Source organism: Pseudorasbora parva, chromosome 19 (genome assembly GCF_024679245.1).
Source record: "Pseudorasbora parva isolate DD20220531a chromosome 19, ASM2467924v1, whole genome shotgun sequence".
Lineage (NCBI taxonomy): Eukaryota > Metazoa > Chordata > Actinopteri > Cypriniformes > Gobionidae > Pseudorasbora > Pseudorasbora parva.
The window spans coordinates 11,227,047-11,254,324 of NC_090190.1; the positions used below are offsets into that span (position 1 = coordinate 11,227,047).

At 37.0% G+C, this 27,278-nt stretch overlaps 3 protein-coding genes across 5 annotated transcripts; 2 read left to right on the forward strand and 1 right to left on the reverse strand.

The window, feature by feature from the left end:
* Positions 1 to 226: 226 nt before the first annotated feature.
* pex1 (peroxisomal biogenesis factor 1) lies at positions 227 to 15,881 on the reverse strand. The gene is made up of 24 exons (XM_067425752.1): positions 15,545 to 15,881; positions 15,249 to 15,383; positions 13,904 to 13,987; positions 13,412 to 13,526; positions 12,638 to 13,320; positions 12,358 to 12,477; positions 12,148 to 12,271; positions 11,969 to 12,069; positions 11,801 to 11,889; positions 11,565 to 11,697; positions 10,127 to 10,223; positions 9,874 to 10,044; positions 9,634 to 9,788; positions 9,023 to 9,209; positions 8,778 to 8,938; positions 5,273 to 5,407; positions 5,130 to 5,194; positions 4,906 to 5,048; positions 3,854 to 3,957; positions 3,587 to 3,763; positions 1,884 to 2,114; positions 1,562 to 1,756; positions 681 to 811; positions 227 to 584 (listed from the first exon to the last, which is right to left on the reverse strand). Exons 1-24 carry the CDS (start codon positions 15,650 to 15,652, stop codon positions 500 to 502), a joined length of 3,729 nt encoding a protein of 1,242 aa, XP_067281853.1. The 5' UTR covers positions 15,653 to 15,881; the 3' UTR covers positions 227 to 499.
* A 358-nt stretch (positions 15,882 to 16,239) lies between these two features.
* Positions 16,240 to 19,313, forward strand: otud6b (OTU deubiquitinase 6B). Of its 2 annotated transcripts, none has more exons than XM_067425753.1 (7): positions 16,240 to 16,507; positions 16,680 to 16,822; positions 16,901 to 17,038; positions 17,658 to 17,970; positions 18,517 to 18,578; positions 18,681 to 18,787; positions 18,890 to 19,313. In XM_067425753.1, exons 1-7 carry the CDS (start codon positions 16,438 to 16,440, stop codon positions 18,972 to 18,974), a joined length of 918 nt encoding a protein of 305 aa, XP_067281854.1. In that variant the 5' UTR covers positions 16,240 to 16,437; the 3' UTR covers positions 18,975 to 19,313. The 2 variants fall into 2 exon arrangements, with proteins under 2 accessions (XP_067281854.1, XP_067281856.1); XM_067425755.1 differs by having other exon boundaries at positions 16,241 to 16,507; positions 16,934 to 17,038.
* A 1,188-nt stretch (positions 19,314 to 20,501) lies between these two features.
* lrrc69 (leucine rich repeat containing 69) lies at positions 20,502 to 26,955 on the forward strand. 2 transcript variants are annotated; one of them, XM_067425991.1, is made up of 8 exons: positions 20,502 to 20,745; positions 21,040 to 21,166; positions 21,246 to 21,318; positions 21,407 to 21,602; positions 21,679 to 21,750; positions 22,091 to 22,192; positions 23,300 to 23,479; positions 26,691 to 26,955. In XM_067425991.1, exons 1-8 carry the CDS (start codon positions 20,569 to 20,571, stop codon positions 26,730 to 26,732), a joined length of 969 nt encoding a protein of 322 aa, XP_067282092.1. In that variant the 5' UTR covers positions 20,502 to 20,568; the 3' UTR covers positions 26,733 to 26,955. The 2 variants fall into 2 exon arrangements, with proteins under 2 accessions (XP_067282092.1, XP_067282091.1); XM_067425990.1 differs by lacking the exon at positions 26,691 to 26,955 and adding an exon at positions 24,070 to 24,819.
* The last annotated feature ends 323 nt before the right edge of the window (positions 26,956 to 27,278 follow it).

Here is a 27,278-nt window from a genome sequence, read left to right on the forward strand (position 1 = left end):
AGCATTCAAATTAATTATTTACTATTTATGAATAATACCACTTTTGGATATACACCATGTTCAGTTATACTGAGGCATGTGCAATGTATCTGAGGCACTGAAGAAATTAAACAGGCTTCATAATTCTAAGAAGAATTGTAATTTATTAAAAAGTTAATTAATTACATACATATATATATATATACACATATATATATATATATATATATATAATATACACATTTTTTTTCTTTACAATATACTGCTTACAGCAGCTAAGCAAATTTAGCAAACACGTCACTTGATAAACTTCAAAATTACCTTTAAATTATTTGTTCAGTGTTACTGAATTCAAGTCAAATTATTGATACATCCCTCTACTTAACATTGCATGTATGCATTTGCTCTTGAGGCGAGGAGTAAAAAAGACCAGAATGTGTGATACAAACCAAGTCGAACATATCACACAAAAATGCACCTTCTAATGGCCTGAGCTGTATTAATCTCTGCGAGGCTCTCATTAAGCCAAGGTCACCCGCTGACCTGCTTTTAATGAAGCAGTTCTCTGAGACTTGCCTTCGTTTGAGGCTCCGAAAGACTCATATCTGCATAATGGAAGGAGAAAACCAACAGAAATATGTGATTCAGCAATGCAGTGGTCTAAATTGTGTAATTGAAATGTGTAAAAACGGTGCACTCACAGTTCAGTGTATCTCCTCCAGTCTTCTCTGCTGACAGATGCCCTAGTGTTAGCCAAAGCAGTGGTCAGGTGAGTTTGGCATATGAGAGAGCCAGGCTTACTGGGGCCAGCCTGCACCAGAGATGATTCATCCTATGAAAACAGAAGAGCAGCAAGTCTCATCACCTGGGCAGCTACACAATCTAATAGTCTTCTGGATGGATGGATGGTAAAATTAGATGGATGGATGGATGGATGGATGGATGGATGGTTGGATGGATGGATGGATGGATGGATGGATGGATGGATGGATGGATGGATTGAAAAATTAGATAAATGGATGGATGGATGGATAAAACTATAGATAGAAACATAGATGAATGGATAGGAAAATTAGATAGAATGATAAATGGATTGGAAATCTATATAGATAGAATCATAAATGAGAAAACTAGAGGAATATAGTAATGGATGGGAAAACTGGAAAAAATAGATGAATAGAATGATGGATGGATAATGATGGATGGATGGATGGATGGAAAAACTATAGAATCAGGGATGGATGTATAGATGGATGGGAAAACTATAGATGTAATCAGGGATGGATGGATAGGAGAACTAGAGGGATATAGCAAAATTGAATAGATGTAATGATGGATGGGGAAATTAGATAATAATGGATGAATGTAGGGGGAAATTAGATGGATGGGTGAATGAAACGATAGAATGATGAATGGATGATGGATGGATGGATGGATGGATGGATGGATGGATGGATGGATGGATGGATGGATGGATGGATGGGTAAACTAAATGGACATAATGATGGATAGGCAAGAAAACTAGTCATACAAATGAATGGATGGATGTGTTGATGGACGATGTTTGAGAAAGGCAACTGACCGTGTTTTTGCGGTAACTATTCTTAATAGTGCTGACTTCTGCTCGGAGGCGTTCCGACTGCTCGTGGCTCAGTTCCTGAAAGCCCTCTTGCAGACAGGACATAAAAAAGGGAGCCCGACAGGAGCTTGGATCCCTCATTGATGCCCCTGTCAGGTCGGGGGCAGTAGAATTGGGTCCAGACAGGCACTGAGAATTCTGGGAGCAGAGCAAACCAAATGTGATAGTCTCATAAACAGCTCAAAATCATTAAATTATCAAAGTAGTTGGAATGACATAGAATCAATTATTTTTAAATATACCATGAGCACATTTAGAATCTCACCAATTCAGATAGAGACTGGTTATCCAGTTCAGACTCAAAGGAGCTCCCGAAGTAAAGGCGCCAGATGTTGTGACGCGGGTCTTCAGGTGGGAGCTCACTGGGGTCCAGGAGAACCATAGAGTGCTCCAGCCCTGTGTCCCCCTCCCCAGCTGAGTCATCTGATCCACTGCTTTGGTTCAGGAAGATCAGGGAGGAGAGGCTGACATCACTGTCTGACCCTGAGCCCAGATCCTATAAAACGGCAGAGTCAAATTCACACACAAGCTTTACATTTAGCACTGATGAACTAACTACTTTTTATATAATTTCTATATCTAGTGTAGTTATATACTTGTATATGGACCAGGCCAGTTATTGATTACTTTGAGATTATCAGTGTTGATCACTTGGCTTGGCCAATCGTGTGTGTGTGTGTGTGTGTGTGTGTGTGTGTGTGTGTGTGTGTGTGTGTGTGTGTGTGTGTGTGTGTGTATACACTCTCACCTAAAGGATTATTAGGAACACCTGTTCAATTTCTCATTAATGCAATTATCTAATCAACCATCCAGTATGCTGCAGTCCTGTGGGCGAAAATGCCTTGTTGATGCTAGAGGTCAGAGGAGAATGGGCCGATTGATTTAAGCTGATAGAAGAGCAACTTTGACTAAAATAACCACTCGTTATAACCGAGGTATGCAGCAAAGCATTCGTGAAGCCACAACATGCACAACCTTGAGGCGGATGGGCTACAACAGCAGAAGACCCCCCCCGGGTACCACTCATCTCCACTAAAAATAGGAAAAAGAGGCTACAATTTACACGAGCTCACCAAAATTGGACAATTGAAGACTGAAAATATGTTGCCTGGTCTGATGAGTCTCGATTTCTGTTGAGACATTCAGATGGTAGAGTCAGGATTTGGCTTTAACAGAATGAGAACATGGATCCATCATGCCTTGTTACCACTGTGCAGGCTGGTGGTGGTGGTGTAATGGTGTGGGGGATGTTTTCTTGGCACACTTTAGGCCCCTTAGTGCCAATTGGGCATCGTTTAAATGACACAGCCTACCTGAGCATTGTTTCTGACCATGTCCGTACCCATCCTCTGATGGCTACTTCCAGCAGGATAATGCACCATGTCACAAAGCTCGAATCATTTCAAATTGGTTTCTTGAACATGACAATGAGTTTACTGTACTAAAATGGCCCCCAGAGTCACCAGATCTCAACCCAATAGAGCATCTTTGGGATGTGGTGGAACGGGAGCTTTGTGCCCTGGATGTGCATCCCACAAATCTCCATCAACTGGAAGATGCTATCCTATCAATATGGGTCAACATTTCTAAAGAATGCTTTCAGCACCTTATTGAATCAATGCCATGTAGAATTAAGGCAGTTCTGAAGGCTAAAGGGGGTCAAACAGTATTAGTATGGTGTTCCTAATAATCCTTTAGTTGAGTATATATTAGATTATATTATTTTAGGCCTTTTATATTATTGTATTTTGATCAAATAAATGTAGTCTTGGTAGGCATACGAGTCTTTCAAAAACACTGCAAAATCTTGCCGACTCTGAACCTTTGAACATCAGTGTATATGTTGACCATTGGCCACTTATCTTTAGAAATGGCCATCAGCCACAGAAAAACCCATGTAGATCCACCACTGATCATGTGTCTAGGGATGTATGTATGGGTCAATGTTTGAGATTGTGTGTAACGTACATGCAGAATGTTGGGCCCCAGGCTGCTATGGATCGCCTCTAGCTGAGCGTTATAGAGAAGGGCCTTCAGGTCGGCTCCAGTGAATAGCTCTGTCGCCACAGCTATCTGCTCCAGGTCCACATCTGCAGCCAGTGGCACAGAATGAGTCAAAGCCTTCAGGATCTCCAGCCGTGCTTCCTGAAGGACAGATACGTATCAGTGAAATAATATTATAGATCTTTTAGATGTAAAGATGTTAAACTGATGTGCGGCAGAAAACATGCTGACTCGGTCAGGAGGAGGGCAGTGGAGAGACTTGTCCAGTCGCCCAGGTCTCAAGAGAGCAGGGTCAATCAGGTCAGGACGACTGGTGGCAGCCAACACATACACCCCTGGAAATAAGAAAAGATGCAGTGACTTCAGACATCTCGCAACTAGAACAATGTGATCTTTCAAAAAACAAACAAACAAACAAAAAAAACAGGTATTTCACAACAACCCTGCAATTCTGAAGTCACAATTGGCTTTGCTCTACAGTTTCAGTCTTGGTTTTTTTGTGCTTGGCAAAAGAAATTGTTATTTAAATTTAGAACTAGATTGTATCAAGATAACTTGTCTAACAGCTACAGTATAAGAAATAACCACAGCAGAAAGTAAAGCAAGAAACTGAACTTCTCATAATTTTCCTCTTTCTTCCCAATTGTAATATAATACAGTTTTTATTAGAATACCTTTTTTTTTTTTTTTTTAATGAATTTGTCACTGCAGGACTACTGAGCAAAATATTGAATTAAAATGGAGGAAAAACCTGGTGACTTTACCATATACATACACTACTATTCAAAATTTAGGGGTCAGTATGATAATTTTTTTAAATAATTGTATTCAGCAAGGATGCATTAAATTGATAAAGTGACAGTAAAGATACTTACAATGTTACACAAGATTTCTATTCATCAAATAATCCTAAAATATTCAGCAGCACTGTTTTTAACATTGAGAAAATTATGAGAAATTATTCATAAGCAGCAAATCAACATTTTGGAATGATTTCTGAAGGATCATAAGACACTGAAGACCAGAGTAATGCTGAAAATTCAGCTCTGCCATCAAAAGAATATAGTACATCTTAAACTGTATAAAAATATAAAACTATTATTTTATGAACATTTTACAATATGACTTACCATCCCCAGACTTTTGAACGGTAGTGTAAATGAAAAACTTAACCTAACCTTACTCAGATCAACAAACTTAAACTATGAATCAGGTCAAATCGGAACTACCTCAGGTTGAACCCAGGTAAAAGTGTGAGCGTTTGATCTTCAGTACTGATGTACCTGTCAATCCTTCCACTCCATCCAGCTGAGTAAGTAGCTGATTAACCACGCGGTCAGTGACCCCTGTGTTGTCATGACCTCTTCGAGGGGCCAGAGAGTCAAACTCATCAAAGAACAGTATGCACGGCTTAGCTTGTTGAGCCCTACAGCAACAAAGGCAGACATATGGTGACGACTTGAGTAAACTGCAATTCTATTTCATATAGAAGAGCATTCGGACTGACCTCTGAAACACATCTCTAACTGCCTGCTCACTGGCACCAATATATTTGCTGAGGAGTTCGGGACCCTGGAGAAACACATAGGACATTGCAATACATCAGTTTCAAATCTGATATCAATACACATACTGTACACTTTCCCTTACCTTGATGCTTATGAAGTTCATGCCACTCTCTTTGGCCACAGCTCCAGCCAGTAAAGTCTTGCCTGTACCAGGAGCACCATAGAGCAGCACACCGGAGCACTGACGCATGGGCAGACTGGAGAAGAGCAGCGGGTACTGGACACATGACACTATTACTTCAATCACACACTTAAAGGGTTAGTAGACCCAAACATTTTAATTCTGTCATTAATTACTCGCCCTCATGTCGTTTGACACCTGTAAGTCCTTTGTTCATCTTCGGAACACAAATGAAGATATTTTTGTTGAAATCCGATTGCTCAGTAAGGCCTCTATTGACACCAATGTCATTTCCTCTCTCAAGACTCATAAAAGGCACTAAAGACGTCGCTACAAAGTCCATCTCACTACAGTGACTCTACAATAATTTTATGAAGCGACGAGAATAGTTTTTGTGCGCAAAAAACAACAACTAAATAACAAGTTATATAGGGATGGCCGATTTCAAAACACAGCTTCGTGAAGCTTCGTACAGTTATGAATCAGCCTATTGGTTCATGATTCGGATCGCCAGTCACGTGATTTCTGTAATTTGGCTGTTTGACACGCGATCCGAATCATGAATCGATACACTGATTCATAACTGTTCGAAAACACAAAGTGGTGTTTTGAAATCGGCCATCACTATACAAGTCCTTATTCAGTTTTTGTTTTGTTTTTTTGCTCACTAAAACTATACTCATCACTTCGTACAATTATTGTAGAGCCACTGAAGTGAGATGGACTTTGTAACGACGTCTTTAGTTTCTTTTATGGGTCTTGAGAGAGGAATTGACATTGTGGCCAATGGAGGCCTTTCTGAGCCATCGGATTTCAACAAAAATATCTTAATTTGTGTTTGAGAGATAAACAGTGGTCTTACGGGTCTGGATCAGCATGAGGGTGATGATAGAATTTTAATTTTTGGGTGAACTAACCATTTAATATTCAACAATATTATTGCTTTGACTGGACTGACTCTAAACTGAGCTGGACAATGACACACTTTCCAATACTGCTTTATAGATGAAAGGATAATTGATGATCTTTACACTGGAACTGAAACAACACTGAACTGACTTCAGTTGAACAGTAGCTGAAATGCATTATTTGTTATCACTGTAATGCTGCTTTGAAACAATACGTACTGTATAAAGTGTTATATAAATAAGAGTGACTTGACTTGGCATGAACAGGGATGTATAATGAAAATTCTTTGGGTTAAAAACTGTGGGAACTCTACGTCTCTCACAGTCATGTCTCCCAGTTATGATTACTGGTAAATGGTTTCTGCCACAGAAATCAATTTATAGAGATAGATGAATTCATATTTTGAGTTAAAAAAATTACACTTGGCATCTCAAATAACATTAAAAAAAACCCACCTGAGCAGTGTTATTTTAGTATCATTGATATACGGTAAGGTTTTGTTCAATTAAGATTTTATTTTTAAATTGTTGGTTATAACTTTAATTTTAGTTTAACTTCTAGTAATTTTGTTGTGTCTTTGTCATTTTTATAAAAAAAAATTGTCTATATAGATTTTTTAATTTAGTTTTAGTTTATATGGAATGCTATTTTAGTGTTTCAAGTAAAACAAAATTAAAATGAGAAATGTTTCCTTGGCAGGAAGTTATTTTATATTTTGTGTTATTTCAGTTAAAGGTAGGGTAGGTAAGAACGATCTAAAACATTTGTTTAAACTTTCTATATATGTCAATACATAATTAAAACGTAAATACTCTGAAAAAGAGTGTATAAAAATCGAGTGACTCTAGACCTTTTAATCTGCAATAAACACCGCTCATTATTTTCGTTCGGGACCAAACAAGTGATTGGATTGGGCGACTGTCACTCTCTCTGGCTACCTTGGCTACCACCACTTTCGCTACAGGATCTGCCCACATGCGCGCACCCCTAGGAAGAGCAAAAGCATTCAGAATTCACAGTGCCGGGTTTTGCAGTCAGTGAAGGCAAACAATGACAAAAAAGGAAGACAGTACAAGAAAAGGCAGTGCACAAAAAAGTCTTTGGATAAACAAAGAAATAAAACATGAGTAAATATCTGTGTGGCTTTTCAACGATGGCGAGAACTGAGGGACCTGAAGGGGCTGAAAAAGGACTCCTTGCTGGCTGTATTTCTGCTGGACAGGTAATCTTTCATTTTGATTATACATTTTTTTGGTTTATGTTTTCATGAAGCATGTATCAAGAGCACGTGAAGCAGCCAATATAGCTAACATAACATTACTTAGCATAAAGTTACAATGTTAAACACTTAGCCATTAGTAGAGATGATAAATACTCAATATGCTTAGCTCAAGTTGATCGCTGTCGTGTTGAATTTCGCTTTTTTTTTCCTGCAAATTTAACTTTAGATAACAAAATGCATGTGTTAGGACTAGATGGAGGCAGATGATTCGCTGTGACGACCCCTGAAGGGAAAAGCTGAAAGAAGAAAAAGAAGATAACAAAATGCATGTGTAAAAGCTAGTACACCGCATCTAGAAACTTTTTTTAGAACTAAGTTAGCTTTAACTTCTACTAATCAACAATGCTTTCACCATGGAAACTCTTACATGCAAAACACATTATATGTTATGAATCTTACACGATATTATAGCTATCATATATATTCTAGCTAGAATATTCGGTATTCTAGCTTAATAGTGAGTACTACAAGACATCTTATTTGTTTATTTTCATACTGATAAAAGTTAGATTTTTTATTAGATGTGATTCTGACATGATGTCACTGCAAGCACTCCGCTCGTCTGAGGTAAATAATGTGTCTTCCAGCTGAGCGGTCGGTGAGGCGCGTTCATGGAGAAGGTGGAGTGAATGGAAATAATGAGCTGTTTTAAAACAGTCGTGAGAGGTCTACAGACACTCAATTTTTATACTTTCTTTTTCAGAGTACTTACATTTTAATTATGTACTGACATATAAAGTAAGTTGAAACAAATTTGGAAAAAAAAGTTTCCAGTAAATTTTCAGACACTTTCCAAAAAACCCTGGAAAGTTTCTGGACACGTTGAAACCCTAAGCAAAACTGAATAAAATTTTGATTTAAAATAATCCCATGACTTTAAGATTTTTTGAAAATGAAGTCAGTTCAGTTAGATTGCCCTTTAACACAGATGTGTGACCTGTCTAGTTGATTCGCCAAATCTTCTTGCACATTAACTGGATTTTTTAATTTAGAAAAGGTGGTTTTACACTGAAAAGAACAAAGAAAAAAGATGTCTTCACACTGAAATTAAACTTTATAAACAGCGCAACGTTTCAACCAGTCAGGTCTTCATCAGACACAAGCTGGAATTTGAGCTGGAATTTCAGAGCATGGCCATTATATTTATTGTTGTTTATATATTGTTTTATCTTTTTGTCCTGCACCTGAGCCCATTAGTTTTTTTGGATGTGCACACATTTTTGTATTTTGATTCTTACACTGAAATGGACATTGCGAGCACAAAAGCTGTTTTACCTTAGCTGGCAGCAGTATAATGTCCATTAGGAGCTGACGTGCCTGATGAAGTCCCCCAATACGCTCCATGCCGGCTCCGGTTGGAGTCTGCAACTGAGCCCCCCAGAGGGAGGGTGGAGTGAAGCCCTGAAGGGCCTGTCTGAAGTCCTTATAGCTCAAATCTGTGGAACCAGAAAACTTTTTTGATTTAAGATTTCAGAAAAACAGCTGAATCATAAAAAGGTATAACTAGATTAAGCACTTGCCTTCAGAGTTGCCATTGTTTCTGCTGTGTAGAGTGTTGGCATGGATGGCCCTCTCAAGCAGCAGGTTAAGGTCTCGTGCCATGAAGCCTTCGGTTTCTTTGGCAACACTGTCCAGGTCAAGAGTAGTTTGACAGTCTTGGAAGTTTTTTTTGACTGTCAAAGACCTCAGAATCTCAACCCTTTGAGCCTATAAAGAGAAACCATCCTTTTACAGTTATTTAAAAAATAAATAAAACTAGTCTTGTGTAGCCAGACTTTTCACAACAGGCATACTGTTCAATAACAAGGATTCAATAACAGAAATATGACATTTTAGCAAATACAGTAATTTTGACTAAAAAATGACCATTGTATCCACCTTTGAAATGCAACACAAGTGCAATTGTTTTGTTATATTGCAGTAGGGCTGCATGATTCTCAATAAAACTGAAATTGTGATAGGGCTTTAATATTAAATTTAAGAAAGACACTCATAAATATATGTATTGTAATTTTTCTTAAGAACTTAAGTTACATCCGAGGACGCATGTTTATTTATTATTGCAGTGTTTTTGCAGTGTTGCAATTAGATTTTTCATACATTCCTAGAATTGCACTTTCATGAAACCCACCTGATCTGGTGTCTGAATCTTGCAGAAGCTTTGGAAGAAGTGTGAACCCTGCACCACAGTCAGAGTCTGATGAAGGGAATGTTCACTCTGTGCTGTGACTATCAGAGCTATGAGACTGGAGCGCACCACCATCTCATCCACCAAATCCCTCAGACCTGAGGAGAACACGCAAAGTACAGACGTCCATTAGATGATTCAGAGATACACGTAGAGCCAGGCACGTCTGTTATGATGTCTTACTCTGTGCTATTTGCTGCCGCAGTACGGCTTCTGGCCCATGCTCGTGCTCAGGTGAGGTCGCAGCACCGGTCACATGATCCAAGTCATCCAGCAGGACCACTGAGGGTTGTCTCCAAACTGCCTGCTCGAAAACCTCTTCCAACCTCTGTCTGATGTTGTCTGCTCTCTTACCTAACAAATTCATTCATAATATTGAGAAAATTAAAAAATTACAACACACAGTAAAACAGGTCAGTCTAATGTTCTTGCCTACCTTTCAGTGTCTTGCAGTCCACAACTTGAATGTGGGCATCCGACTCTTCACTGGCCTTTCGACACAGTGCTCTAGACAGAGAAGATTTTCCACTGCCCTGAAGAGAAAAGCAGGACATTTATCACATACATCCTATTTTCGTTCATTACTTTCACAGTATAAATGAACATGTCTTTGACTGTTACTGGAATTTTTTTTTAAAAGTCACAAAATTTGACAACAATTTAATCATCAAGGGTTTTGTTTAAAATGTCAAACTTCCTACTAAAAACGCCACCTGAAAATCGAACAAATAATTAATGCAGAAACGTTTAACCCCAAATGGTAATGCAAATGTACACTACCATTCAAAAGTTTGGGTTCAGTAAGATTTTTTTAAAGACATTGGGTGTTTTTTTGTGCGTGAAATGTGTGTACGAACGATTTTAAGAATTAACATTTTCACCAAAGATTTTTTTTTTTTTAATTACAAAAAAATATATAGGAACAACTGAAACCACATGTATGCAAAACGAATATACTCTGTATGGCTTTATAATGTTGTTAAGAAGTTATATTTCATCCTAACATGACTATAATTACATTGAAGTGTATTGCATTAATTGCATTATATTATCCATTAAAAAATATATATAATTAATTTATTCAATACAATAATTCAGCTGCGAGGTTTCTCTGAATAACGCAGATAAGGGTATGTACAGTTGGCTAATGAAATAATCATAATCTGGGTCTTTATTAAAGGTGTTTATTGTAAGAAATGGTGAAAATGGCACAGTTGGCATTGCTCGAGGGTCCAGGTGAGAGTGTGTCTGCGGTTTGACAAGTGACGAAGCCCTTATATGCACATGGTTTGGGCGTGTTTTATGCAAATGTCTAACCTTGTGTACGTGACCACTCATTTAGAATACTCCAAATTCACTAACATCAGAATGAGGTGACGAACAGATTTATGTGTGAACAAATGTTTTGTGAATCAGGTGGAGATTTTTCATGAGAAGTACGAAAAATATGAACGAAACCATGCAATTATTACTGAATGAGACCCATTAATACTATTATTCAGTAAGGATGCACTGAAGTGACCAAACATGACAGCAAATACATTTATGTACAGTATAACGTTACAAAATATTTATATTTGAAATAAAAGTTTCTATGCATCAAAGAATCCTGAAAAAAGCCTCACAAATCAGTAAATTAGATTGATTTCTGAAGGATCATATGACACTGAAGACCGGAGTAATGGATGCTGAAAATTCAGCTTTGCCATCACTGGAACCAGCCACAAATTTTTGAATGGTAGTAAACCTGATTGGTATGGTCCTAATTAATGTTTTCTGTTGATACTCGTAAATCTGTAAAAACAATTACTTGCATAAATAGAAGTATCCCACATCTGACTGAAACGGTCATAGCATATGTGTGTGAAGGTTACCTTTGCACCTGTGATGAGCAGAGCTCCACCCCTCAGTCCACGTCCTGTGGAGACCAGCTCACGCGACAGAGAACCTCCCATTAGAGCGTGAGAGATGTGCTCCAAAGCAGACTTGCTGATGTCCTCTACGCCACTGAGCAAACAGATTCAACAATCACAAACAACAAAGAACAGCTACACTGACTTGACTGAAAGTAAATAATGGATATTAAAAAAATAAATTGACATTTCCATACCCAAGAGAGCTGAGGGAAGGAAAGCCAAGATACAGATCTTTATCATCCTCAACACCACTGTGGTCAGAATCATGCGGCTCTCTGACAATCTAAACGGAGATTGAGTTGGTATGTTGAGCATACACGAGAAGGAAAATTCATTTCCAAAAATGATATGTGACTTTATACCTGCACGTCTGTTTTCTTTAGTAAACTGGATGATAGAAAGAACATCTCATCCTCTTGCTGTTGCTCTGGTTTTCCCACAGTCAAGTCAAACTCTTCTTTTCCTGAGAAGAGAAAAACCCCAAATGGTCTCTAATAATTGTAACATTGAAAACATCCATTTTGATGTTTCTTCCTCACACCTTCAGCACAGGGTAAGAGAATGACATTAGAGCGTCCGCTCAGACAGGTCAAAGGATGATGGCTCTGAGCATGCAGCCAGTTGAGGAATGCTGACTGAATATCTTCTTCTTTTTCACTTTCTGCCTGCAGACAAAAAAAGGGAATAACTTCACGATGCAATATTTGCATTACCTGACAATATAAAGCATTAGTCTGAAAGAAAAACTTACTAGCGGTTGTAAAGGCCGAACCGTGACTGCTTCTGCTACTCTTGGCAATGATCTCAAAGGCTGAATCCTCACAGCCGAGTGAGGCTCTATCCTCAAACGCCTCTGCAGCCCATTTGGGATCTACAACAACAAGTTTTTACCAGGGATGCATGTGCACAATATATCTGAACTATGTCAGTTATTACCCTAGATTAGCTTTTTTCATATTTGTATCGGTAAAATACACTATAAAGAATATTTCTATGAAACATTATAACTGAACTTGAATGTAATAACTTACCCAAACCTTCCCAGAGTAAATTTCTTCACATTTACAGAATTTCTGGTCTTCCTGCAGCCTTTTTATATTGTGACAAAGCATCCTGACCACAACAGCGTTCTCCTTACATTCCTCTGCGTCGTTCCCTTTGTGCGGTCCCTCTCTGATTTTCTTCTTCTCCATGGCCTGCTTGACTTTCTCCCTGAGTTCTTTAGGAGAAAGGATCTTTGAAAGTCTACCGTACGTTAAGGCAGACTGCCCTGGATTCCAGTTCCCTTGTTCTTGCAGGTTCCATGGAAGTATATGGACATCTCCATTAGATGAGCCTAAATGGCTGACAGAGCTAGGAGGGGTTCCACATGTTCTGAGGATACAGTCTTTCAGGATGGTGGGAATTGTGGGAACTGCAAGATTCTCCTTCGGCTCAAATCTTCTAATAAACAAGTATCTAAACAAGCTTTTCAGATCAGCTATACCTCCCCAATGGCCTTCATTGTGAGTCTCCAGATGATCATTAAGCGGTTCCCCATGGATAATTGAGCTGGAGGAAGACCTGACATCATCATTCTGGTGCTGTAGATGTTGGCTTGGCTCCACTGAACGAGTTTGGTGTAGTTGTTCATTTCCTGGATGTAGTTTTGGAGAGACAATGAGCTCAGTGAACTGCTCCAGTCGGCCATAAGGAACAGATGGAGATATAGATGCTAAAAATGGAAGAATCGTTAAAGTACAAGAATCAGCTCATACCCTACAACCACTTCAATATGGCAGACCTTTAAAATAGGGCTGACTTACCTATCCTGATATAGATGACAGTGTGCTGGTCCACCCATACAGGGAACACACCATCACTGTAGACCACTCGGATTTGATCCAGGAGTCGCTGCTCCATTGCAATGCTGTGCAGCTCCTGGAACAAGTTCAATCAAAATTTGACTGAAAATGCATTCACAACCCATTTTACTTGATTTAATGTATTTGTAAAGTAAAAAAAGGGTGTTCAATGAGAATTTTTTTTTATTGTTCGGGTCATGAAAAGTGGGTGTTACATACAAATTGAGCAAGATTGTAAGAATGTAAGTTTGCAGTGGATTTTGAAGGACTAACTTTATTGTTTTTTCAGAATGACATGCACTAATGTATTGTGCAAAACAGGATCAGAAAATGTGTATTATGAAAGAAAAAAAAGGGTCGATTTAAATTTCAACTAGGCTTTCTATTTATATGCATCATAATGGAAATACATCACTATAAGAAGACAGATAAATTATGCCATTATGGCCTCACCAGTATCTCCCAGTCATCTGGAGACAGAGGCTCTACGAACACCTGCTGCACTGACTGCACCTGAGGACATGGCCGCAGATACCCCTAAACACATCACAACCATGTTATCTACATCATTAGATTGACTACAAGGCACCTCATTGTCCACCGCAATATTTATTTATTTATGATTTAACGCCACATCAGCAGCAATGGCTATATTCATGGTCAACAACAGTATGACAATAAAAAAAAAAGTAATTTATTACAATATCACATCAATAAACTATTTAAAATAACAAGGCTTGTACAGATACTGGAAAACGAAATTCCAGGACTTTGAAGGTCTTTTCAAGAACTACTTTTTTGATGTTCAAGGACTACAATCAGAGATCTCACTTATAAAAACAATATCTTAATTATCTTTTAAATTCTAAAAAAGGTAAATAGATAAATAAAAATATACTAGTAAACAAAATGCTACAAATAAAATGCAGCACATGCAAAGTATGCAATGACTGTGGAAACTTTAAGAAAGGGAACATTAACAAAGCCCTAAAGTTTTCAGTGCACAGAAGAGCATATAGAAAGAGGGCATAAACTTCTTGTACAATTCTTATAATAACAGAAGAAAAGATTTCAAGTCCTTCATTATAACTAATTACAACGTAATTATATTGGAATCGAATGACTTGTTTGCATTAAAAGTTTATTTTTAAGGTTATGTTTTTTTTTTTTAAACTGTATCATATACTTGCAAGCAATATAAATTTAATAACCATGTGAAATGGCTCTATATATAGCCTGCAGCATTGATTTTGATGAAAATTTAAACACTAATTTACTGTCCTTCAATAAGTCATTTTCAAGTACCTTTGTCAAGAGTTTTCCAGGACTTAAATTTCAAAAAGTCAAATTCAAGTACTTCAAGCACCTTGTACACACTTCAATAATATTCAAAGGCCTTGTGACTTTCCCAGTTGTTCATGATTTAATTGATAAGTATAAGGACACACATTTATTATATATAATAATATAAAGCTCCAGGATATATATATATATATATATATATATATATATATATATATATATATATATATATATATATATATATATATATATATATATATATATTACACATACACACACAAAAAAGCTCATGAACATTTCCCAGTCTAGAAATCACACTTTTAAAATGAGGCATATATCCATTTCACCCCCTTACAAAACTAAAATGAAACCTGAAGTATCTTCATTTTAGTTGTTTTATTTTAATGCTTGTGTTTTGTCTTATTTTAAATTATCCCCATAGTTGGATCTACAGCCACATTCATCAAATCACTTCATATCTTAACCAGTGACAAACCTGTTCTCCCTCCTTGAGCCCAAGTTTTTCTCCCAGCTGTCTGCTAATCTCAACTCTGTCCTCTGGACCTGAAGACCTGATCCAGCTGAGGAACACGGGTGCAGAAACACCCCATGACAGCTCCAGGATCTGGTTCTGACATCACATTAGTGATACATGACTCTCAAAACATTCAGAATCAGAACGTTATATGCGATGGAAGGTTAAAAAAAACCTACAGCAGTTGCAGACTAGTAATTGGCGTGTATTATATTAGTGTATTATAGTATTATATTAGCAGCTAGCTAGACACGAACCTCATGAAGACAGAGATGAGAGGCGAAGTTTGATGACAGATGAAGAAAGCAGTTCTTGGAGTTATTGAAGCCCAGAGTGACAGGTTGAATCCCATGGCTTCCCAACATTTCCTGCAAGGACGAAGAAACTTTGCTCCTAATGCAAAATTACCCCTTATTGAAGTTAATCTGAGGTATTAAAGTCAGCATGCTAGAACTGTCAACATAAATTGCACGTCAGACATTATAAGCCAATGGAATGTGTCGATCAGTTGTAGGCGAACATTTTCGATTAGTTGTGTCTCGCAGTATTGCCAGATTTCACTGGAAAACCCATCGGGAAACAAGCAACACGGACTGATTAAAGCGACTAACCACATCAAAAATTATTTCGGAAATAATACCCAAAATACCGCAACCTACGACAGTCTATTTTTATAAGTGACTTTATTAATAAAGAAACGCCAAGTTGCTTATAAAAATCAGACATGGCAACACTCCTGCAACTTGATAATGGTTTCAAAATATTTTTTATTTACCCAGAAATTTCGTTAAATAAATAATTAGACGCAAAATAAAACACTGTTTTTAAGGTACTGTGTAAATGACTGGATTAAGTTAGTTTAAGTTACTGTTTATATATTCTTATATAGGTATACCATTATATCAAAATACCGAAAGAAAAACGGTCTAGCGTTCTAAGACTTTTATTCTGAAATGTTACATTACCGGATGTGTTGTGTTTGGTTCCATCGGTTTCATGCGCCTGACTTGCAGATGATTTCTGTTAAAATAAACAGCAATTCAGTTATTGTTGGAAAATAAGTTAAACCGATGGAAACTAATAATGTGTTTATCGTTTAGATACATTTTTACACAAATTTTATTGCTCTGAATATTTAGTGAATTTTGACATGGAGGAAGTGGAGACAGCAGAGGAGCTGTTAGCCAAACAGCATCGCAAGGAAAAGAAAGACCTGCAAGGTAAGGCTTCAGTGACATGTCGCTATTACATCTATAAATATTATTAGACTAATGTCTTAGAACTTGAGAGGGAGTAAACTGCAGAACTTTCCCTTTGAAATACCACAAAATGCATTGCATGACACTGAATTTGTGCTCAATACCAAATCTAGATGTATTTTTAATTTCACAGCAAAAATACAAACTATGAAAAATGCTGTTCCCAAAAATGATAAGAAGAGGAGGAAACAGCTGACAGAAGACATCGTCAAACTAGAGACCGAGCTCAATCAAAAACATGAAAATGAGCTCAAACAACTTCAAAACTCTTCCCCGGTAAGTCAAATAATGATGTTGTTGTTAGATGTTCAAACCTAGAAAGCACATAAACCAACTAGCTGCACATGACTGCAGCTCACTCATTCTGATATCATGGATTGCTGCAAGGCGGAGGAGGTTTCAAATGCATTGGATTCTGTGAGTTTGGCAAACAATGAGGAAAAAACGGAGTCAAGCAAGCAAAGTCGGACGTCTAAAGCCCAGAAAAAACGGGTGAGTTCTTTATCATATAAAGTGGCTGTACTTAAAGGGATAGTTCACCCAAAAAAATAAATTCTGTCATTGATCACTCAACTCTAATATTGTTCCAAACCTGTAAAAACTTCAGAACACAAATGAAGATATTTTTTATGAAATCCAAGAGCTCTCTGACCCCTCCATAGGCCCTGAAAGGTAGTAAAAACATTGTTAAAATAGTCCATGTGATTCCAGTGTTTAATTTTATGAAGATATGAGTACTTTTTTTTACACACACACACAAAAAAAAAAAAACTATTTTATTTTTATTTAACAATTTCTTCTAGCCTGTGTCATACTCTTGCGCTGTTGACACAGTGTAAACAGTACAGCGCTTCCAGAACACCGGCCTACCATTGGCTGCCGCTGTTCACGTGAGCACCACGACACATGCACAAGAGTCGGTCTGCCGTAGAACTTGGAAACACTGCACTGTTTTCATCATAAATATCTTAATTTGTGTTTTCCGTGTTGAACGAAAGTCTTACGGGGTTGGAAAGACATTAGGGGGTGAATAATTAATGACACTATTTAATTTTGGGTGAACTATCTCTTTCTATTTAGAAAATTCTTGAATAATTTTTTTCCTCTTCAGGACAAAAAGGCTGCTCTTGAGAAGGAGCGGGAGGTCCGGATTGCTGAAGCTGAAGTGGAGAATCTCTCAGGCTTCCGTCATCAGGAGGGTCTGAAGCTGAGACAGAAGCTGGTGGAGAGGCACCTGCAGATTAAAGAGATCTCCTCTGACGGTCACTGCATGTATCGCGCTGTGGAGGATCAGCTGAAAGAGCGAGGCCCCACTCTCTGCCTTAAAGAGCTTCGCGCTCAAACAGCTCAGTACATGAGGAGCCATGCAGACGACTTCCTGCCGTTCCTCACTGACCCCAATTCAGGAGACATGTACACTGCAGGTGAATGTCATAAACTTCTGTGGATAGATATATAGATATTGATAAAAAAAATTAAATATATGATTGAATATAAAAAATTAGATTATACAAGATCTAGACGAAAACTTGATGGAAATTACATCACATTTATTTCTATCAAGACAATAACAATGCAAGAGTCGAGCACTCTGTAAAGTCTCCTCCAGCACATCTCAAATGTTTTCAATTAATTTTTAGGTCACAATCTGAGCCTGATGAATATGGAATATGGCCATGATGTGTCTTCATACATGGTTGTTTACTAAATGAAAAGCTACACACTCCATCAATTAGGGTTAGATCTTAGAAGAATTGTTGCCAAACATATGACATGCTAGACACATAATAATCACTGCAGTAATGATCCAATCATTGACTCTTAAACATTTACCAATTTATATCCAGCAGACATCAACTTCTTTTGTGTGTATGGATGTGCAGAACTACTGTTTGTCATAAAGGCAAATGCTTGTTGTTACATAATATGAATGGATTCTGTTGGTAACTGTATATTAATTTTTACTTAAGATGAGTTTGAGAAATACTGCAATGATGTTGCAGACACAGCTGCTTGGGGTGGACAGTTAGAGGTAAGAATACCAGCCATTTATCCCAGCAACAAAAATGAACAAGTCATAATACATAATACCATTTGCCTATGTTTTAATATTTGAATATTTTCTCCATGACAGTTAAAAGCCCTTTCACTGGTCCTCCAGCTACCGATAGAAGTCATTCAGGCGGAATCCCCCTCTATTATTATTGGTGAAGAATATAACAAGCCACCTATCACACTAATGTAAATACCTCCAGTTGTATTTTTATTTATTTAAAAAGAATATTCTGTGCCCTAGCACAATCTCTACTGCTGTACTAAAGTTTGTTTCACTGTCTCTTTCAGTTATATGCGGCATGCTTATGGACTCGGTGAACACTACAACTCTGTGGAGCCTCTGAAGGATTTGGCAAATGAAGAAGAGGGCTGAACCAGTCACTGACACACATTAATATATGCATATGTGCATAGTGAACCCATAGAAATGGACCTTCTGGAGTTTGATTCTATTTTGCTAGGATGAGCAGAATTAAGGTTGTTCAGTCAGGATGCTCATAGAAGATACTGAAATAACACATGCTGGTGACTTCAATAGCAGTGGACAAGCTTTATGAAGTAGTCCTTGCTTGACAGTGTTATTTATGAATAAACTGCTATGTGCTTTGTGTCATATGTGGAAAACTGCATACTGCAAGTAATTTGTTCCAAGAGGTGCTGAAGCATGGTCATCACGTTTACTTCATCAAATAAAATTAACTTTCTATCAATATCAACAAGCTTCTGTCTTAAAGGGATAATTCACCCAAAAATGAAAATTCCTTCATCATTTACTCACCCTCAACTTTTGTTTAGCTCAAAGGAAGATATTTGGAAGAATGTTTGTAACCAAGCAGATCTCAGCAGCCACTGACTACCACAGTATTCCCTATTATCCCCTGAGATCTGCTTGGTTAAAAACGTTCTTCCAAATATGTTCCTTTGTGCTCAGCAGAAGAAATGTATACAGGTTTGGAACAACTTGAGCTAAATAATGACATAATTTTCATTTTTGGGTGAACTATCCCTTCAACAGCACATTAAACATACAGTCTCCCTAAAATGTGGATTTTGGCCAGAAATAACAAATTAGTGCATTAGTTTCACATACAAGGATTAAGATTAGTCCCAGACTAAAAATGCAACTTTGAACTGCTTGCACTTATATATCTCCGATATATCTAAAGATTTTAATTCTGTCATCATTTACTAACCCTCATGTCATTAGAAGGCTCACTTTTGTTCATCTTCGGAACACAAATGAAAATCTTTTTGATGAAATCAGAGCTTTCTGCCCTCCATTGACAGCTATGCAACTACCAGTTCATAAAGAAATCAGAAAACTGTTCTCTATATGAATTATATATGCCATTTAGTCAAAATTTCTTCTGTGAAGAGAACCAACACATTGGTTCTTGCTGAAGCTAAAGAGAATGAACTTCATTGGTTCTTGCTGAAGCTCAAACGTGCTGAGTAACATGCGAGAATGAACCTCATATTTCTGTTATGAAATATTATGATGACAAAATATTTAATATTTACTACATGACTACATTCTACTACCTGATTTAACCCATTAAAAAAAGAATGAAATTCCTTAAAATTATGATGCTTAAGCAATAATATTATTTGGACACTTATTTGTCATTACATTTTATTTTGTTTAAAGTTTACTACTAAAAATGCAGGAATGTAATCACACAAATCAGGGATCTAATAGTCTTAGTTTAGTCGTCCAGAGAAATGTAGTAGAAATACAAATTATCAAGATTTTCTCAAGGTTGCCCTTTCACTAAGCATTTGCTGGAAGAGTTTAATGGAAAAAAAGTTGAATTTCCTATTTGCTATAATATTCGTCAAACTTGATTTCCTGTACGTGGTCAAAATTGAGGCGCCATGCTATACTCATTTAAGCCGTTAGGCGGCGCTAGTGGCCTCAGGCAAGTTGCGTTGCATCTCCATAGAAACGTGGGGAACGTTCAAGAAAAATGGCTAATAATTCAATTATCAGAGCTTTAAAAGCGAAATCAAAGTCGCTTAATTTGAGTTCTAGCAAAATTACACACCTTCCAGAAGTTTTTGCGAGGCTCGCATGGATTGTTGTATTAAAGTTGAATAATAATTATCTGTCGAGTCTGCCGTCTGAACTGATGTGTTTAGAGAAGGTGAGTAACGTTACAATAGCATTGATTTAACAAATATTAACAAATATGTTAATAACTTACAATTTTAGTACAGTTTTTATTCATATTTGTGAGTGACCCAATGTTGAGCGATAGAAATAGGTAAAATACGTTTAACCAACAACAAACCATTGTAATTAGAAATTACAACTTAACAATGACAATTGAATTATTGCAAAGCCAAAATCTAGTATTTTGATCATGATAATACAAGTTAATTAGTTTTAATGTTTTCAGTTTGTATTGTAGCCTACATTTATTAATGTGCCTCTTAAGTTGACAGAGCTCAATCTGGGAAATAATGTTCTTGAGGAGATCCCGTCTGTGTTAAAACACCTCTGCTGTCTTAATAAACTTTATTTATATGGGAACAAAATCAGCCATTTGTCACCAGAGTTGCTGGGTGAGTTCAAACTCTTATTCATGTTTATTTAATTATATTTTATCGAACTGGGTTTTAGTACTGTTTTATGTATTTTCAGAGGGTCTACCAAACCTTGTGCTTCTCAATTTGAACCACAACAGAATCAAAATCATTCCTGCAGAAATTAAAAAGTAAGATGAATCTTGTCTGTTGGCATTGTGACATTTCACACTTTTCATCTATATATATATATTTTTAATGTTTCTTGATTATTTGCAGACTGTGCAGTCTAAAGAGCATCAGTGTCACAGACAATCATTTGCAGCAGATTCCAGCTGAACTGGGCTTGATGGAGAGTTTGACTGAGATTAACTTCACTAATAATGAACTGACTGAAATACCACAGCAGCTATACAATTTATCACAGCTGAGGAAGCTGTACTTGGCCCGAAACAACCTGACAGAACTACCAGAGGCAAGAGCGACGATTATCATCATACTTATCCTATTTGTATATATATTAGTTTAAGATGTGTCTGTTCTTTGCTTAGGGTGTTCTTGGTTGGAAAAATCTGAAGATCTTAGATGTTGCTGGAAATCGTTTATCTTTGTTTCCAGTTGGTGTAAGTTATTTGGACAAATTGCCAGCCAGCATTTCAGTTGTTTCTTTAAATGATTTTTGTTATTTATAATAATTATGTCATCCTTTAAATAAGCTTATTATAATTTAAATACATAGCCGATACTAAATGCTAATTAGTGGGACCCTAGTCCTCGAAATAAACACACAATTACCGTATTACCTTTATTATTAACACACACACACACACACACACACACACACACACACACACACACACACACACACACACACACACACACACACACACACACACACACACACACACACACACACACACACACACACACACTTGAAATGTGTTTTTCTCTTTTAATGTTTAGTTCCAGTTTCTCACATTGGAGGAACTTTTCTTTGAAGGAAACCGTTTAATTCCATGCACACTGGTGGAGTCCATTCAAGTGAAAGAAGTCCTCTCATTAAAAGTAACTTGTGTTATTATTATTATTACTGTATATATTTTATTTATTTAATTTTTATTTTAATGTGAGTGCCTGGCTTGTACTGCTGTACCATATTTATGGCAGGTTATACCTAGCAGTGTTATTTTAGTATTGAGATACTATTATATTTTTCAGTAGGCTAATATTTTGAATATGAATTTAGTTCAAGTTTTAGTAATTTTGTTGTGTGTTGACATTTTTATTTATTGTTTGATATTTTAGTTTTGCTTTTTTGTATCTATATAGTTTTGATTAGTTTTTATTTTTTGTTGTATTACTACATCAGGTTAAACTAAATTAAAATACAGTAAAAGTATAAGGTCATCTTTTACATCTTAAAACTAATGTGCCATTTTCTTTTTTTGGTTCCTAACCAAAAGAACCAAGACAAACACAGGCTTTGGCTAAATGTACACTGCAGGACTTGATTCCCAATTCTGCTTTGTTAACTATATCCAATATTTTGAAGACTCTTTCTTCAATTCTTTTAAAAGTGACCCATCTCCAATACCTGTATTTACACTATACACTCAGCGAAACAGGAAAAGCTCAGGACGAAAAAGAATAAAAAGTGCCACGATTTGCAATGGATAAAATTAAAATACAAGCTTTAAAGGTCAGCAAAACATTTGTCACTAAAGGCGGAGGAAAAAAAAGGAGGACAGCCATTGTTGCAGCATGGACACTGAAAAGAGTCACCGCCACTGTCAATTTTCAATGATGTATGTCTCACATTGACGGGAATATCCAATCTGTCCGCTTACATGGCAGACGCAAATGCACACATTTAATTAATTTCAGATTTATTTCCACATATGAGACCTGAAACCGATCTGAGAATATCAGAATCCATGTGCTTTTTTTTAGTTTATTTTTACTGCGTACACATTCGTGGGTCTTTTTCAATTTTTCACATGGGTGTAAAAAAATTGCAGTTGGGACTTGAACAATGTAATGTAAATTCGGTCTTAGTTAGTAACCTATAATAAGCCTGGTACCTTGTATGTGCTAAATGAAAATTAAAAGTTAGTTTTAACCATTATCACTGTAGATAACGTTACACTGGTGCTGATTGTAGTTTGTGTTTAGGAACTCTCAGCCAGGCTCATCCTCCAGGAGAGCACTAACAGGTTCTCAGTGATGTCCAGAGATCTGCCAATGTACCCAGAGCTGCAGGACATGCTGTCTCAATGGGGCCAGTGTAGCCTGTGCTCACAGCCCTTCCTCACCACCTGGCTAGAGTGTGTGCAGTTCATCAACACCAAGAAGGTATCAGTTCATACTGCATATTACTTTACCATAACACCAATGTTCAGCATTCAGCGCCCGTGGCAATACATGCAAAAAAAAAAAATGGTGCTGTAGTAAAGACTGACAGGACATGCTTCACTCATGTTTGATAACAGTGTAGTACACTATACCCTGGTTACACAGAAAAGGCTAAATATATAGTTTCAGACTAAAATCATGTTTGAGCTGTTTTAAATTAAGGCAACTTTCTCTGACATATCTTAAAATATGTCAGTGCCATTGTTTTGTCTCAAGATGCACACCATCATTTTTCCAAGGAATTAGAAAAGGCCCTAACTGAACCACTGTAGGGACTAATCCTGGTTTAATCTAAACCCTGTCTGTGAAACCGGGATTATTTGTATTTAGTATGCAACATTTGTTATTTGAATAAACATATGAACAGGGTCACAATTTAACTGAACTAATATTAGCAAAACAACAATGGCAATATTTTTCTTGCATCTACAACTTTTTTCTGCATGATCCTCACTGCAAATCAATAAAAATACAAGAGAACATTAGACTATCCTTCAGTAATATTCGTCTGTTGTATTGTCTTTGAACAGCACATGGGGATGAAAAGCTCACAGTCTTTTCCAGTGAGAGTTTTGCTGTGCTCTTATGACTGCTTCAACAGAGATGACCACCAATACTATGGGCTTGTTCGATTATAAATTAAAAATGTGTCTTTTTACTTTATCCCATGACTGATCATGATCTAAATCTCTTTTTATCACAAAGAATGAATATTTGATGTTCTTGTAATACACCAGCAGATGGCAACATTTGATCACTGATATTCTTTGATCTGGTTGTCAGATTGATATCTGCCGAAAAGAATAATTCCAGTCATTTATTTTTATAAATCTCACAATAACGCACATCAGTATCCTTGTTCTATTTTAATAATTAAATGCACAATATGACTTGTATTGTTGGTGGTTATTATACATTTCCCCATGAGTTTATTTTTTAAGTAATCTGAAGCACTCTGCCACAGACTATTCCCAATTTTTTCTATTAGTATTTTCACCCTTTCTATAGTATAGCTTTATGCTTGCCATTATAATTTCCTACAATGAATGCACTCCATACCTCAGTTTGGGCCAATGGCATCTGTTTTAACCTGAGAGGAAACTTCATCTCTCCAAATTAATTTCTCATGCAGGCCTCCTGAGCTCAGAGCAGAGTCTACTGAGTTGGGCCTGATGAATAATGCAGCAGGTTTAATTGCAAAGCCAGAAACTAATGACTTTGGACTGGTTAACAGCAGGGGAACCATACATCTCTGCAAACTGAATGAAAAATCAGTTCAGAAAAAAGAGGGGGGGGGGGTGGAGACAGAGAGAAAACGCTAATTGATGAATAATTAAAGCTTGAGCTAAAGGGCATAATTGTGACATTTTGTTTCAATCAATTTAGAAGTGCGGGGAAAAGTGCACTTAGGAAACTAATGGTGACTGTGTAGATGTCCACTGAAAAGTGCCACGAGACTCAGTCATTTATTATACAGCCCTCAGTCAAGCTCAGCCATTATTCCAGAGCAGTTGCCTCAATTTCCAAGTGATTGTGCACTTGGCGGGCGTTAATGTGCCTCACAAATGGTATATGGACTCCCGGTGAAAGGAGGAGAGGAGATAGTGTAAACAAGTCTGTTTCAGTCTGATGTTACTAAATTACTTTCTTTGAGGCGAATGTACCAACATGCAGAAAGCTGTCAGGAGAGCCGCCCGCTCGGCCATGATAAGGCTGTATTGTATTCAAACGTCTGCAAAATCAATCAACAAAAAGACAAGGCTCTCAATATAGCACTTCCTGAACCATCACAGCTGTCTATGCAAACCATCAAGAGTACATACCGATCTTTTGTTCATGGTTTGGCACATTGATGAAAAATCACACATTTGTGTTACATTTGATCCAGCATGCAATTTTTTCAGAAATACTCAAAAACGTGAATGAGTTTGAATCTACATTTGTTAGACCATATTCCTCCCAAATGTAAACCTGACTACCGGTAGCCTTTGATTGTTGTCTGAACCAACCGTTTCATATTGAAGGATGTTGCTGATTACTTTCTGATTTCAGGCACTCAGCATGCATGAATAAATTAAGTGGTTACCATTAAAAGATTATTAAAAGAAAAAGCTGTTGCTTTTTAATGCTGTTTAAGCAGCATCACAACAAGAGTGATGATATCCAAATGCATGGCACAAGGCCAATAGGTAATATCACAGCTATGCTGCTATTCAGAACAGTAATTCAGTGTGATATTAATTTTATACAACAGTTAATGTTGAATAAAGGTGCCATTGTACTGCAACTTTTTGCAGGTGAAATCCAGTGATTTCAGTAGACTTTGTGTATAGCTGCATCCCTTTTCAGCGCATATAATGTCAGGAATACACACAATCATAATTTGCACCAACAGAAGCTACTTGTTTTTTAAGCTATATACTTCTGTGTGAACTTCATACAGCGCTACAAAATGTGACAACTTGTTAGAAAACATTTCTGTTTAGCTTGTCTATTTGTGCTCTTCCAATGATGTTTTAAATGAAGTGGCAGCAGAATTAAATGTTGCGTCTCCAAGTAACAACGCAGCAGTGTCTAATTTCTGAATGAATCAGTGACTCGCTCACTTGACACCACCTATTGGGGTTACGAGAAAGATAATGGCTGTGTCTGAAAACTTAGGTAGCAGGTTTGTTGCCATGCTGAAATCAGGCAATGGCTTTGCAGGCAGCATTTGCATAAAGATACCTCACAAAACCGATTTCGGACAAATTTCGGTTTAATGCTTTGGTGATAACTAAGCAAATATTTTAAATACTGGTAATTTCTTACTAGAAATTACATCAAAAGTGATAAACGTAGGTCAAAAACATACATTTACACACGACAGTGGTCACAGAATGCGGGCAGGATTATGAGATATCAAAGGCAGTGAAGGATACATCTGTGCTGCCTTCTCAGGAGTCAGGAAGTGAAGCTAACTTTGGATTTGATGATTTGCCTTGATGACTTCCTACCTTGGAATGTGTCCTCCGTAGGCAGCATTTTTCAAATTTCAGATGCATCCAATGTGACACTGTTGTGGTCGACATAAATGCACACTCTCTCCTTCACAGTGGTAAAAAGAGGGAGCGAAACACTTAAAAACCCTCAAACCTCATGTTTCCTTCAGAAATGGATCAATTGCAGATGCTACTCTGGGAAGACTCTTTAATTGCAGCAAAATGTTTTTTCAGCTGCACACCCTCAGAAACCAATTACTGCCTTGATCAGTAAGATCCATTGTACATTCATATCTTGTTAAATGCTTATTTTATATTTTACTATATATATATTGCCTCTTATTTTATTCTTGCTTTAGCACCCTAATTGAATACTTTTTTAGTGTTATTTCTTATTATAAAATGTTATATTTCTTTTTCTTGTCATGACTTGAACATAATGCGTTGGCAATGTACAAAATCTTGCCAATAAAGTGACAAATTGTTAACAACAAAAACAGTCCTAATCACTAATGCACAGACTGACAAACTGTTTCTGAGTGGAAAAGTCCCAGTGATGCTAGTATCAGCACTCGCTGAAGCTCGGCCAATCAAATTCGGGAAACAGAACATTCTGTTTGTATGTTGTTAGTTATTTGTTTTGTGGCAATGTTAAGAGCTCATATTTTACTTGACTCGACATTTGACAATTATTAAGATAATTATTGAGAGAACATGTGCAAAAATACATTTTTATAGTGCGTACTGTAAGATTAAAA